The sequence below is a fragment of the Notechis scutatus genome, chromosome 1 (genome assembly GCF_049901735.1).
Source record: "Notechis scutatus isolate UNSWTSFEM ecotype Mainland chromosome 1, rNotScu1.2, whole genome shotgun sequence".
Taxonomy (NCBI): domain Eukaryota; kingdom Metazoa; phylum Chordata; class Lepidosauria; order Squamata; family Elapidae; genus Notechis; species Notechis scutatus.
The window spans coordinates 325,648,004-325,660,336 of NC_142009.1; the positions used below are offsets into that span (position 1 = coordinate 325,648,004).

General features: G+C 44.6%; 1 protein-coding gene across 1 annotated transcript; it reads left to right on the plus strand.

Annotated features, from left to right (window-relative positions):
* The first annotated feature begins 1,881 nt into the window (after positions 1 to 1,881).
* On the plus strand, positions 1,882 to 10,428 carry TBXA2R (thromboxane A2 receptor). Its single transcript, XM_026670825.2, has 2 exons — positions 1,882 to 2,857; positions 8,547 to 10,428. The coding sequence occupies exons 1-2, from the start codon at positions 2,030 to 2,032 to the stop codon at positions 8,814 to 8,816; spliced, it is 1,098 nt and encodes a 365-aa protein (XP_026526610.1). The 5' UTR covers positions 1,882 to 2,029; the 3' UTR covers positions 8,817 to 10,428.
* Positions 10,429 to 12,333: the final 1,905 nt, after the last annotated feature.

Sequence of the window (12,333 nt, forward strand, 5' to 3'; positions counted from 1 at the left end):
GGGAGGAAGAGAAGAGATGAGGGAGGGGCCAGTCAGAGGCGGTTCTCCAAACTACTCAAAATTTCCGCTACCAGTTCTCCAGAACTGGTCAGAACCTGCTGAATACCATCTCTGCCAACCACCCATCTCAATCTGTGTGGGATGATTGATGAGAGAAGCTGGAAAGAATTATCTTTTACAAATATTTTTAAACAAAGAACAGAAGGAGGATTATTGTCTTGGCCAAATTTTCTCCTAATGTTATCCAGATGTAGCTCAGTTAAAGTCAAGGATGGCATCTGCAGTCGGACATCACTCTTGCATAAATATTGTTTTTTTCTCCCAAAGCAATGCAGCATTATAGCTGTCTCAACCAATGCTCCTAAGGGAGGGATGCTATAGAGCAGGGGTGTCAAACTGGCGGCCCACGGGCCAAATGCGCCACGCGCAGGCCACACTGACCCCCAACTCCGCGAAGGGAAAAAACGTCACAAAATATCATGTGATGGCAACATGGCGCTGCAGGTTTGACATCTGTGCTATAGAAATTCTACATGTATAGAGTATTGAAGCATAGAGGACATGAAGTAATAGAAACCGATGGAAGCATCCAACGAAGCTCATTGATGGGACATTCCGAAGCTGTGTTTCTCAACCTTGGCAGCATTAAGATGTGTGGACTTCAATTCCCAGAATTCCCTAACCAGCCATCTTTTTTAAAGAAGAGCTAGCTGTCCATGGATACTTTAAGTGATTTTTCTGCTTGTGGGCCTTTCCAGCTCTAAGTAGTCCTCAATTTACAACAGTTTATTTGGTGACCGTTCAAAGTTACATCCCGGCAGGGGTGGGATTCAAATTTCTTCACAACCGGTTCTGTGGGCATGGCCTAATTTGTGGGTGTGACTTGGTGGACATGTGACTGGCTGGGCGTGGCTTGTATGTAAATATTGTAAATATATATGTAAAGATTGAATTTTTTATTTTTTAAAAAAGAGCAACTTTTACCCCAAATCAGGCAAAGCAGGCAGGCAGATTGAGCTGCTTGCAGAATCACAGCTTCACTCCCAGATCTACCTTTCTGCAATCTGCTGCCTGAGTCTTCACTGAAAAATAGAAGCTTCACTCCTAAGGAAGGTTCAGCTCTGCTCTCAGGCCACTTCTCCCTCCCCCAACCCCCTGAATACCACCCCTGACTGGGCCTCAGGGAAGCCTCCTGGATGGGGTGGGGTGGGTGGGGAGGGGAGGAGCCAGCCAGTCCTGTGATTTGCCAGTTCTCCGAACTGCACAGAATCGTAACAACCGGTTCTATAGAACTGGTCCGAACTGGTAGAATCCCACCCCTGCATCCCGGGAAACAAAGTGCTTGTAAGAGAATGCCAGTGCTTGCTCTTTGTTTCCACTCCCTGTAGATCAAGGGGTCCCCAACCCCCAGGCAGCAGCCCACTATTGGGCCCCAGCCAGTTCGAAACCAGGCTGCGGGAGAAATGGGCAAGTGCACATGTGCGAAGCTCCATTTGTGTGAGTTTTGAGTGCAAGCACCCTTTGCTCGCACGCAAATCTCCATTTGTGTGAGGGGAGGGCGCATGCATGCCTCTCGCATAAATGGAGCTGTGTGCTCATGCATGCACCTGCCACTCTCATGGCCCCCTGATGCTGGGCCAGGCCGCCAGCCTGGAAAGGTTGGGGAATCGGCCTCTTCTGCTGCAAATAGCATAATTAGAATAAAAGGTGCAAAATATTTCAGAACACAGGCTTTGCGTCATCATTTACAAAGATCAAAAATGTCAGTCTTTTGCATCTCAGGGTTTAGGTGTGTGGCATTGGGGAATCTTGTTTGTTTTTTAAGCATGAAATGCTGACTGATCCTCCTCTTTTTTTTTTTTTCTCATCTTCCTCTCACGTGAACACAGCAGATTCCTTGCTATCCAGAAAATGGAAGGGAGAAAACTTTGGTGGGGCGCTGTCACACCTTCAGGAGAAGACCTCTCTAGGCGCAACAACATCCTGGGACTCTGCTGAATGTAGTCACTGTTTGTCCCCTATTGGAAACATGACAGAGGGGATCTCCCACTTCCCAACAATGGAGTTGGAGAACTCCAGCGCTGCTAGACATCTTGGATCCTGCTTCAGGGGAGTGAATGTCAGCGAAGAGTACAAGGAACACCTTGCATCTCCTTGGTTTGCCACAACATTTGGCCTGATCGGCCTCTTTTCCAACCTCTTTGCCTTGTGCGCTCTGGTCAATTCCTCCAGGAAGATGCAGAGCCCATCTGGTTCCTCCTTCTTAGTCTTCCTCTGTGGCTTGGTGGTGACGGACTTCCTGGGCCTCCTGCTCACTTTTGCCATCGTGATTCCCTACCACTTCCTCCGCTTTGACTGGACGGAGGTAGATCCTGGATGCCACCTCTGCAACTTCTTGGGCTTCGTCATGGTCTTTTTCGGGCAGTGCCCTCTCTTGTTAGGTGCCACCATGGCTGGGGAGCGTTTTGTGGGTATCAACCGGCCCTTTTCCCGATCCGCTGGTATTTCCAAACGCAGGGCCTGGACTTTGGTGGGTATGGTGTGGGCCCTGGGTTTCTTTTTTGGCCTCTTGCCCTTCTTTGGCCTGGGGAACTATAGCCTGCAGTACCCCAACTCTTGGTGTTTTCTCACTTTGGTCCATGATGCCAGGAATGTTGTTTTCTGCTTCCTGTTTGCCCTGTTGGGCCTCCTCTCTGTGGGTCTTTCCTTCCTCTTCAATACAGTCAGCGTTGTGACCCTTTGCCGAGTCTACCATGACTCTGAGTCCGTGCAACGCCGGAGGGACAGCGAGGTGGAGATGATGGTCCAGCTTTTGATGATCATGGTCATCGCAAGTGTCTGTTGGCTTCCCTTGTTGGTGAGTCCTCAAGTGTTAGCCTTTCTTTTATGGGTAGTTTTCAATTTACAACCATTTGAGCCATGGCGGCGCAGTCGTTAGAATGCAGTCCTTCAGGTTACTTCTGCTGACTGCCAACTGTCAGCAGTCCGACAGTTCGATTTTTACCGGCTCAAGGTTGACTCAGCCTTCCATCCTTCCGAGGTCGATAAAATGAGGACCCAGATTGTTGGGGGCAATAGGCTGACTCTCTAAACTGCTTAGAGAGGGCTGTAAAACACTGTGAAGCGGTATATAAGTCTAAGTGCTAGTGTTATTTGTTTAGCAACCATTTAAAGTTACATCAGTACTGAAAATAAGTGAATGATGACTGGTCTTTGCAGTTATGACTGTCACAACATCCCCAGGGTCATGTGATAAAAATTTGGGCCCTTGGCAACCACCATGCATTTACAATAATTGTGGTGTCCTGCAGTCATGTGTCTATCATTTTGCAACCTTCTCAACTGGCTTCTAGCCACAAAATGGAAGTAGCCAGATTGCTTAACACTTGCATGATTCAATTAATTGCAGTGATTCACCCAACAATGGTGGCAGAAAAGGAGGTAAAACTGGGAGCAATTCCCTTAACAACTGCCTTGCTTAACGATGGAAATTCTGGTCACAATTGTGGTCATAAGCTGAGGACTACCTGTAGTTTGTTTCAACCAAAAAGATGTTGGTAGGAAAAGTATGCTACAGTATTTTAAAGAATTTTCTGAAAGCTGTATATAACCCTTTGATGTAATAATAGTTATCATAAGATAGAATTAGTGAGATTGCTCTCCATCACTTTCCCTCCCAATCTCTCTGTTTCTGCCTTTCTATGGACAGGTGGGCATGCTTGCCCGCAGTCCCTTCTCATTTTTATTTTCTAAATAAAACAGACATTATTAAATCTTTTGCAGAAAAAATAATGCCAGAAACTAAGTAGTTACATTGGAGGCTGGCTCTTTGTCTTAGAACGTCCAAGCTTCCAAGTTATTTTGATTAAAGCAACTGTAATTCCTTAGTCGGGAAGGACTAGTTAAAATAACCTTAAAAAAAATAAAATAGTTTATTTTGCAAAATATTTTTTTAAAATCAAACTTTGCAAACATTTTAAATCTGAAACATCTGTTTCCTTTTGCCAATTTACCAATCTGGTAAACAGGTTGATTACCGCTCCCATTGTCCCCTAATCCACACACACAGAGTTCTGGAAGCTAATGGGTTTGTAGTCCAAAATCTCTCAGTGATGTTGAATAAGAGACAGCTTTATTTATTTCCAGAGGCATTGGAAGGAAACCTGACCCTGACTAAACATCTATAATGTCAATGCAATACTTGCCAAAGTTTTATTAAATCTTCTCCAAAAAAGGCCAAGTGGAGGACAGAATCAGACTGTGATTTATCCAGAGCAGGGAGTGGAATTTGGGAGTTATCTCCTGTTAATAAAGAGAGTTGGAGCACAATGGTTTTCAAGTATGCATTTTATAAATAAGGATGTGGACAAGTAGCATGTGGACCAGTCAGTCCTGTAGAAAGTTAGCACCCACCGCAACCCTGGAAGAATGAAATATTTTGAGAAATATTAAAAAGGCAGAATATTATATTTCTCTGGATGAGAAATGGAGAAACATGCTCTTGGAAAGCAGCCCCCCACCTTCTTAATAGCCGACAACAGATGTCAGCACTTAAAAGATAAAGAGATAGATAGCCCTATTCATAAGCAAATATCCTCACCCAAGATCCAACAAAGGTAGGATGAGCCCTCAGCCACAATAGGAATTGCCCAACGCCCCTTCATTGCATCACCCTCAGAAACTTCAACCAAACTTATCTCAGACAAATGCCTAGGATTTGTACATGGCCCCGTGTGAGTCTGACAACAGCCAATAGAATACATGTTCTTGCACAGGAACAGGAAGTTCAAGTGCAAAGTCCAAGAGAAGGTATAAATACTCCCTACTCTCAACTCCACATGGTCAGCTGCACCAGAACCATGTGCTTGGTGGTTTTGCTTCATCATTAAATTTCGAATCAGCCATGTTTCTAGTGTCTCACCCCAGGCTTGGAACTGCACCAGATGGATATTTCTTTCAACAGTCTCAAATGTATTGGCCTTCCTAGATTTGGAACACGAATCCATCATTGGACCTTTGGTTGAATCAAGGATTGCAGTTCCTATGCTTGTAAAACATTTCAGTGGCGAGTGGATTGAAGATAGACAGAGTGGCTTCACTCTAGCTTAGCAACAGCTGGGCAATGAGACTCCTTTGTCTGGATATGCCACTGAGAAATGGCATGTAGGTGGCCCCAAGTGTTCTTTCTTAATACCAAACACATTTCTCAAATGCAAAAGGGCAAAAAGGGAAGTCAAATTCCCCTCTACTCAATTTTATACGACACCCAGTGGTACTTAAGGCAAGTTAAGTTAAAATCAGTTAAACCTGTGTTTTTCAAACTTAGTCAGTTTTAGAGCTGTACTTCAAGTCCCAGAATTCTGGCTGGCTGGGAAATCTTGGGAACTGAAGTCTATATATCTTAAAGTTGCCAAGTTTGAAAAAGATGGGTTCAACTAATTCATTGGTGAATAGCTGGATTCACTAATGCTCCATTTTGCCAATTCGGTGACAGTTTTACATTTTCCTGCATTTTGTGCCAAATTTTGTGCAAGAGTGCAAATGGACCTAAATTTAATTGATGGATTTATATATTAGTTGATTTGATTCTAAGCTGCTTATTAAACAATTTCTTTTTTTTAATGCCAGCATGCCTCCAAGCTTGGATGTTAGGAGGAATTTCCTAATGGTAAAAGCGGTTTGATCGTGGAATTAGAGCTCTGAGAGTTTGCCATCTTTGCTTCACTGGATATGTTCAATAGAGGCTGGAAGCAGCTGTTTGTGTCAGAAACTATGACAATGCCAAAATAACAACAGGCGATTACAATGTATAAATGTCACAATTATATATTAGCTGTCAGACTTCCTTCAGTTTTGACTGGAAGCAAGGAATAAGAATTCGATCTTTATTTGAAGGAAGATAAAAATGATTAACATAAGTTCTCTAAATAAACATTATTTTCAAATAAGAAACAATTTAGAGCAACAAAACTCATTCTTCCCCGGGACCAGAGGTGGTATTCAGCAGGTTCTGACCAGTTCTGGAGAACCAGTAATGGAAATTTTGAGTAGTTCAGAGAACCGGCAAGTACCGCCTCTGACTGGCCCCGCCCCCATCTATTCTCTGCCTCCTGAGTCCCAGCTGATTGGCTGGGTATTCTTTTGTTGCTCTGCAGAGGAGAACGGAGCTGGAAAGCAGGTTAGTGAGGTGGGGAGGAAATGGAGATTTTGCAGTATCCTTCCCCTGCCATGCCCACCAAGCCATGCCCACCAAGCCATGCCCACAGAACCAGTAGAAACATTTTTTGAATCCCACCACTCCCCTGGACCTTCCATACAGCAGATTGGCTGGCTCCATCTTTTGAGAAGGAAGGGCATCTTCCCTTACTCCATCAACTTAAGAGTTGATAGCTGTTTTAGCAGCATGAAAAATAACCCTCCTGCTTATGTCATGATGGCTGATATAATCAGCATATAAATAGCAACTTTGGTGCAGTGACACTATAGGTAGTCCTCAACTTACGGCCACAATTGGGAGCAGAATTTCCGTTGTTAAACAAATGAGCCATGCCTGATTTTATACCTTTTTGCCATGGTTATCAAGCAAATCACTCCAGTTCAATGAATCATGTGGTCGTTAAGCAAATCCAGCTTCTCCCACTGACTTTGCTTGTCGGATGTCAGCTGGGGAGGTTGCCAATGGCGACTGTGTGAGCCTTGGGCACTGCAACTCTCGTAAATATAGGTCAATTGCCAAGCACCAAAATGTTAATTGCATGACTGTGGGGATGCTGCGATGTAGGATTACCAGTTATAAATCACTTTTTTCAGTGTGTTGTAACTTCAAACAGTTGCTAAATGAATGAGTGTAAGCCGAGGACTACCTGTATTACATATGCATTTTGATTTGGGTCCCTGCACTCAGCAAGGTTGATTCTAAAGTGGTACAGTGTGTGTGTAGAGACAGAGAGAGACAGAGACAGAGAGACAGAGACAGAGAGAGAGACAGAGACAGAGAGAGACAGAGACAGAGAGACAGAGACAGAGAGAGACAGAGAGAGAAAGAGGAAGGGAGAGAGTGAGAGAGACAGAGAGAAAGAGAGAGAGAGACAGAGAGGGAGAGACAGAGAGACAGAGAGAGAGACAGAGAGAGAGACAGAGACAGAGAGAGAAAGAGAGAGAGAGAGAGAAAGAGGAAGGGAGAGAGTGAGAGAGAGAGACAGAGACAGAGAGAGAAAGAGAGAGACAGAGAGAAAGAGGAAGGGAGAGAGTGAGAGAGACAGAGACAGAGACAGAGAGAGAAAGAGAGAGAGAGAGAGAAAGAGGAAGGGAGAGAGTGAGAGAGACAGAGACAGAGAGAAAGAGAGAGAAAGAGAGAGAGAGAAAGAGGAAGGGAGAGAGACAGAGACAGAGAGAGAAAGAGAGAAAGAGAGAGAGAGAGAGACACAGAGAGAGACAGAGAGAGAAAGAGAGAGAGAGTGAGAGAGACAGAGAGACAGAGAGAGAGAGAGAGAGAGAGGAAGGGAGAAAGAGAGAGACAGAGAGAGAGAGAAAGAGAGACAGAGAGACAGAGAGACACAGAGAGAGACAGAGAGAGAAAGAGAGAGAGAGAAAGAGGAAGGGAGAGTGAGAAAGACAGAGACAGAGAGACAGAGAAAGAGAGAGAGAGAAAGAGGAAGGGAGAGAGTGAGAGAGACAGAGACAGAGAGAGAGAGAGAGAGAGAGAGAGACAGAAAGAGACAGAGACAGAGAGATTTTTCTGACTCTACCCCTTCCCACATCTCTCTTCTCACCTATATATAATTTTTATTGTAAGTTTTTTTTACACAAATAAGTAACATGAAAACATCTAAAGCAGAATGTTGATAAAAAAGATGAAAGAAAAAATGCAGAAAAGAAAAATGATATTACACAAAAGAAGTAGCACCTGATTTTCTTTGCAGCAGTTACAAACAAGCTTATTTTCTCCCTCTCCCTTTAAATTTTTCATGCCTATTTCTCCTGTCTTCATATTCAACCTTTTTTTAATGAACGGAAACAAAAATCACCCAGGTCATTTTAAACTGTTTTCAGCAAAATAAAAAAATCATCAAAGGTTTTTAATCTTCGATGAAAGCACTTATTATTTTACACACGGTTAAACAAGTTTATTTTATATTCTTTCCTCCTAGGCAATCTTCCAATACCAAGTTTCCCAACCTTGGCAACTTTAAGACTTCAACTCCCAGACTTCAACTACCAGAATTCCCCAGCCAGCCATTCCCCATGCTGGTTGAAGAATTCTGGGAGTTGAAATCCTCACATCTCAAAGTTGCCAAGGTTGGGAAATCCTATTCTAATAGATCAGGGGTGTCAAACTTGCGGCCTTTGGGCCGGATGCATCACATGCTGGCCATGCCCACTCCCGGTTTAGCGGAGGGGGGGGAAAGGTGCGATACATCACGTGACGCCGCAACGCCATGAATTTGACACCCCTGTAATAGATGTTTGCTGGGCAAAGTTACCTTGATGTTGAAGTATAGTTGTATAACTTGATCTTTTTGTTATCCCACCTTTCTCTTCTCCAGATACTCATTCTCCAGAACTCTCTTCAAGAGACCCCTTCTGGCCTGCCTTCTAATCAGATCCCCAGGGAAACCGAGAGGTTCCTGCTCATCTATCTCCGGGTGGCCACTTGGAACCAGATTCTCGATCCCTGGGTCTACATCCTCTTCCGCCGAGCAGTGCTGAGGCGCATCTACCCCAGCTTCAGGCCCAGGCCTTCTATTGTCTCTCTGTACCCGGTGCTCAACCCCTCCCTACGGAGGAAATTTACTCAGGAATCTGTGCTGCAGTAGCAAGATCTTGTATTGAGCCAAAGAAGTGCAGCTCATAGGATTCCCTCTTTAACAGGGGCAAGAGCGCTCTGGATTGCTACGCTTTACCGGTAGTCCTCAACTTACAAACAACAATTAGGTCCAAAATTTCCATTGCTATGCAAGACAGTGAGTTGTTTTGCCCCATTTTGTGATGCTTCTTGCCACAGTTGTTAAGCGAATCGCCGTACTTGTTCAATTAGCAACACAGTCAAGTGAAATCTGGCTTCCCCACTGACTTTGCCTGTCAGAAAGTCATAAAAGGAGTCGTATGATCCTGGGACACTACAACCGACATAAATACATGCCGGTTGCCAAGTAACCTAATTTTTATCATGTGACCATGGAGATGCTGCGGTGGTCGTATAAGTGTGAAAAATGATCGTAAATCGTTTTTTTCAGTGCCACTGTAACATTGAACAGTCACTAAACAAATGGTTGTAAGTCGAGGATTACCTGAACTATACCTATACTGCTTGATAGTTTGCATTGTGCTAAAGGCCCTGGCAGTGTACTATGACTTTTCTCTAAGCTACAGTATAAATATAAGGCCCATGGTTAGAATGCAGTATTTCAGGCTACAACTGCCGGCTGCCTTGCAATTCGGCAGTTCGAATCTCACCAGGGCTCAAGGTTGACTCAGCCTTCCATCCTTTCGAGGTCGATAAAATGAGGACCCAGATTGTTGGGGGCAATAGGCTGACTCTGTAAACTGCTCAGAGAAGGCTATAAAGCATTGTGAAGGGGTATATAAGTCTAAGTGCTATTGCTATTGTTAAAGTTCTGAGTAATGAACCCAACCAATCCAGCAACTCTCAGACTTTCGGCTTTCTCAAAGAACTGCTTTATTGAGTACATCATATCGGCACTTTTGAAATGCAAAACCAGCTCTGGTTATTTCTCATGCTTTCAGTATAGTTAAAGCATAGGCAGCCCCCTCCCTTCTTGTCACGAAGTCACACTGTCCAGTGAGGTGTCCTGGAGTCTCCTTGGTAACCTCTTCCAGTCTCTGGCCAGCACCTGTTGGGATGACCTTGGTTCCCATGAGATAGTTGGGTGTTGATGTCATGCCTGACATTCTCCTTCCTCCCCACCCCAAAGGTCATCAAGCTGAGAAACAGAGAAAATGGCTGCGACAGGCCCGGTCCATTTCAAAATGGACAGCTATTCCATTGGATGTGGCCTTTCGGCTCCACGGGCTCCTGCCATGGTACAACCCATAGCCCCAAATGTAGCATGTAGCTTCACATTGGAATCTTTCCGAGAGTAGGAAAGACAGTGCCTCAGAATGGAAGAAAGGCAGGAAGATACAAGTAGGCCTTAAATTACGGCTGGTTGCTTAGCGACCGTTTGAAGTAATTGTCAGGCTCAATTATGGTTGTAGTTCAAGGATTACCTGTAGTTTGGCAACCTGACACAGATGAAGAGAAGGAGCCAGTTTTTAAGCACGAAGTTGGTTGATGGGGAAATTGATCCCTAGTGGGACTTCAGAGGAGAAGACTAAATTGCAGGATGACCAGGGCAATTCAAAATGCATGGATTTATTCAAAATAAATGATTGTTGCAGTAATAAATCCTGTGGCAGTATACCATATACTTGTGTTAGTCATCTTTTGGATCCTTTCATTATCCTAGCAAGCTGGATTTCAAAGCATTGGAAAATTACTGTGGATATTTCAAGTTTAGTTTGCCCCAAGCAATCCCTATATCCAGATTGAAGCAAATGAGTTCAGCTAGCAAAAAAATTAAAAGATTGGTGTTTATTTGTTAAACATCAGCTAAAAATTTTATATATTCATCTGATGAACACTATACAGAAGCCTGATGATGGCAGATGAGATTCTGCCGAAACGTTGCTACAACTTTAAAAGGACAACTACAATGTCGTGGGAAAATACCCGAACAAAGCTGAATGCCATATATATATATGGAGATATATATATATATATATCCAGGTCATGGTTGTCCCAAAGGTGCTTTTTCAAAAGGCAACTGGACTTTCTGGTTTTCCTTTGAAGACGTTTTTGTTTCTCATCCAAGAAGCCTCTTCAACTCTGAGCAATAGGCAAGAATTTACCTGATCTACATAAATATCTATATATATTCACAAGCATAGATGTTTCCAAAGGAACTAGAATACTGTAAATCAGTGGTTCCCAAAGTGGGCAGTACCACCCCGTGGGGGGCGGTGGGATGCCTTAGTGGGGCGCTGAGAGGCAAGGGGGCCGGCAGGGGAGCGCTAAGAGGTGGCAGGGGGGCGCTGGAGGTGAGCGGCAGGGCACAATTCAGGGGTGAGAAAAAATCCCGCCGCCGCGTTTGAGGCAAGGCCCCGCAGGATCATCCCATTGACTTGCTCGCTCCGGTGCAAGGAGCTCCACCCTGAATGCAGTGTTGGGAAAGGAGAGCAAAGCCAGAGTGGCTTTGCTGTCCTTTTCAAATATCCCACCGCTGCCGTGTGGGGCATCGCCCCAAACGCAGCGTTGGGAAAGGAGAGTGGCTTTGCTCTCCTTTTCAAACATCCCACCGCCGCCGCGTTCCACCCCATTGAGCCTCTTGCACTGGAGGCACCTGCCCAAGCAAGTCCGAACGGAGCGGTGCACGAAGTCAATGGGGTGAGCATGAGAGAGGGAAAGAGAGAGGAAAGAGAGAGAGAGAGAGAGAAGGAAGAAGAGAAAGAGAAAAGGCAAAGAAAAAGGGACAAAGAAAGAGCGGGGTGTGGAAGGAAGGGACAGAAAGAAAAAGAAATAAAGAAGGAGGGAGGAGAAATATAATGAGATATCTATTCTAGTCCAATCACCTGCTCCAGCAGGGTTAGAAGGGAGTGTGTGTGTTCTTGTAATTTACCAATACATTTTGGTTTTGCCTTCTTCAGAATTGGCACTGTAATACATTGGGGAAAGGTAATTTTTTAGGGTGGAGATCTAGTCCAATGGATCCTGTTTAAAGCCTCAACAAAATGTGAGAGCTTCCTGATAGTCTTGGCCATGTTTCATCCACAAAACCTTTAATTAATAGAAGCCAAAGATGTTTCAATGTCCTTGCAAAGATGTTGGCAAAGATGTTTCAATGTGGAAAACGGCCTCTAAACTAGGCCTCATTTCAATCTGATGCATCAGGTCTCTCTCTCTCTCTCTCTCTCTCTCTCTCTTTCTCTCTCTCTCTCTCTCCCCCTCCATCCCTCCATGCCCCCCTTTTGTTATCCCTTTTTCTTTCTTTCCCTTTTCTCTTTCTTTTCTTCTCTCTCTTTCTCTCTCCCAGGCTCACCCCATTGATTTGGTGCACCGCTTTGCTTGGACTTGCTTGGGCAGGTCCCTCCAGTGCAGCAGGCTCAATGGGGTGGACCTGCGGGGCCGGCACCTAGAACGCGGCAGTGCCAGCATGTTTGAAAAGTAGAGCAAAGCCAGAGGTCGGTAATTTTTGCTGCAAAGAATCACAAAAGCTTCTGGGTTGTGCACAAGAAGGGACACACATGTCAATGCAATTCAGCAACATAAAATAA

Coding starts and splice junctions, on each gene's coding strand:
- TBXA2R (XM_026670825.2), top strand. CDS start 2,030: ATGACAGAGGGGATCTCCCACTTCCCAACAATGGAGTTGGAGAACTCC. Junction 2,858..8,546: donor TCTGTTGGCTTCCCTTGTTG/GTGAGTCCTCAA, acceptor TCTCTTCTCCAG/ATACTCATTCTCCAGAACTC.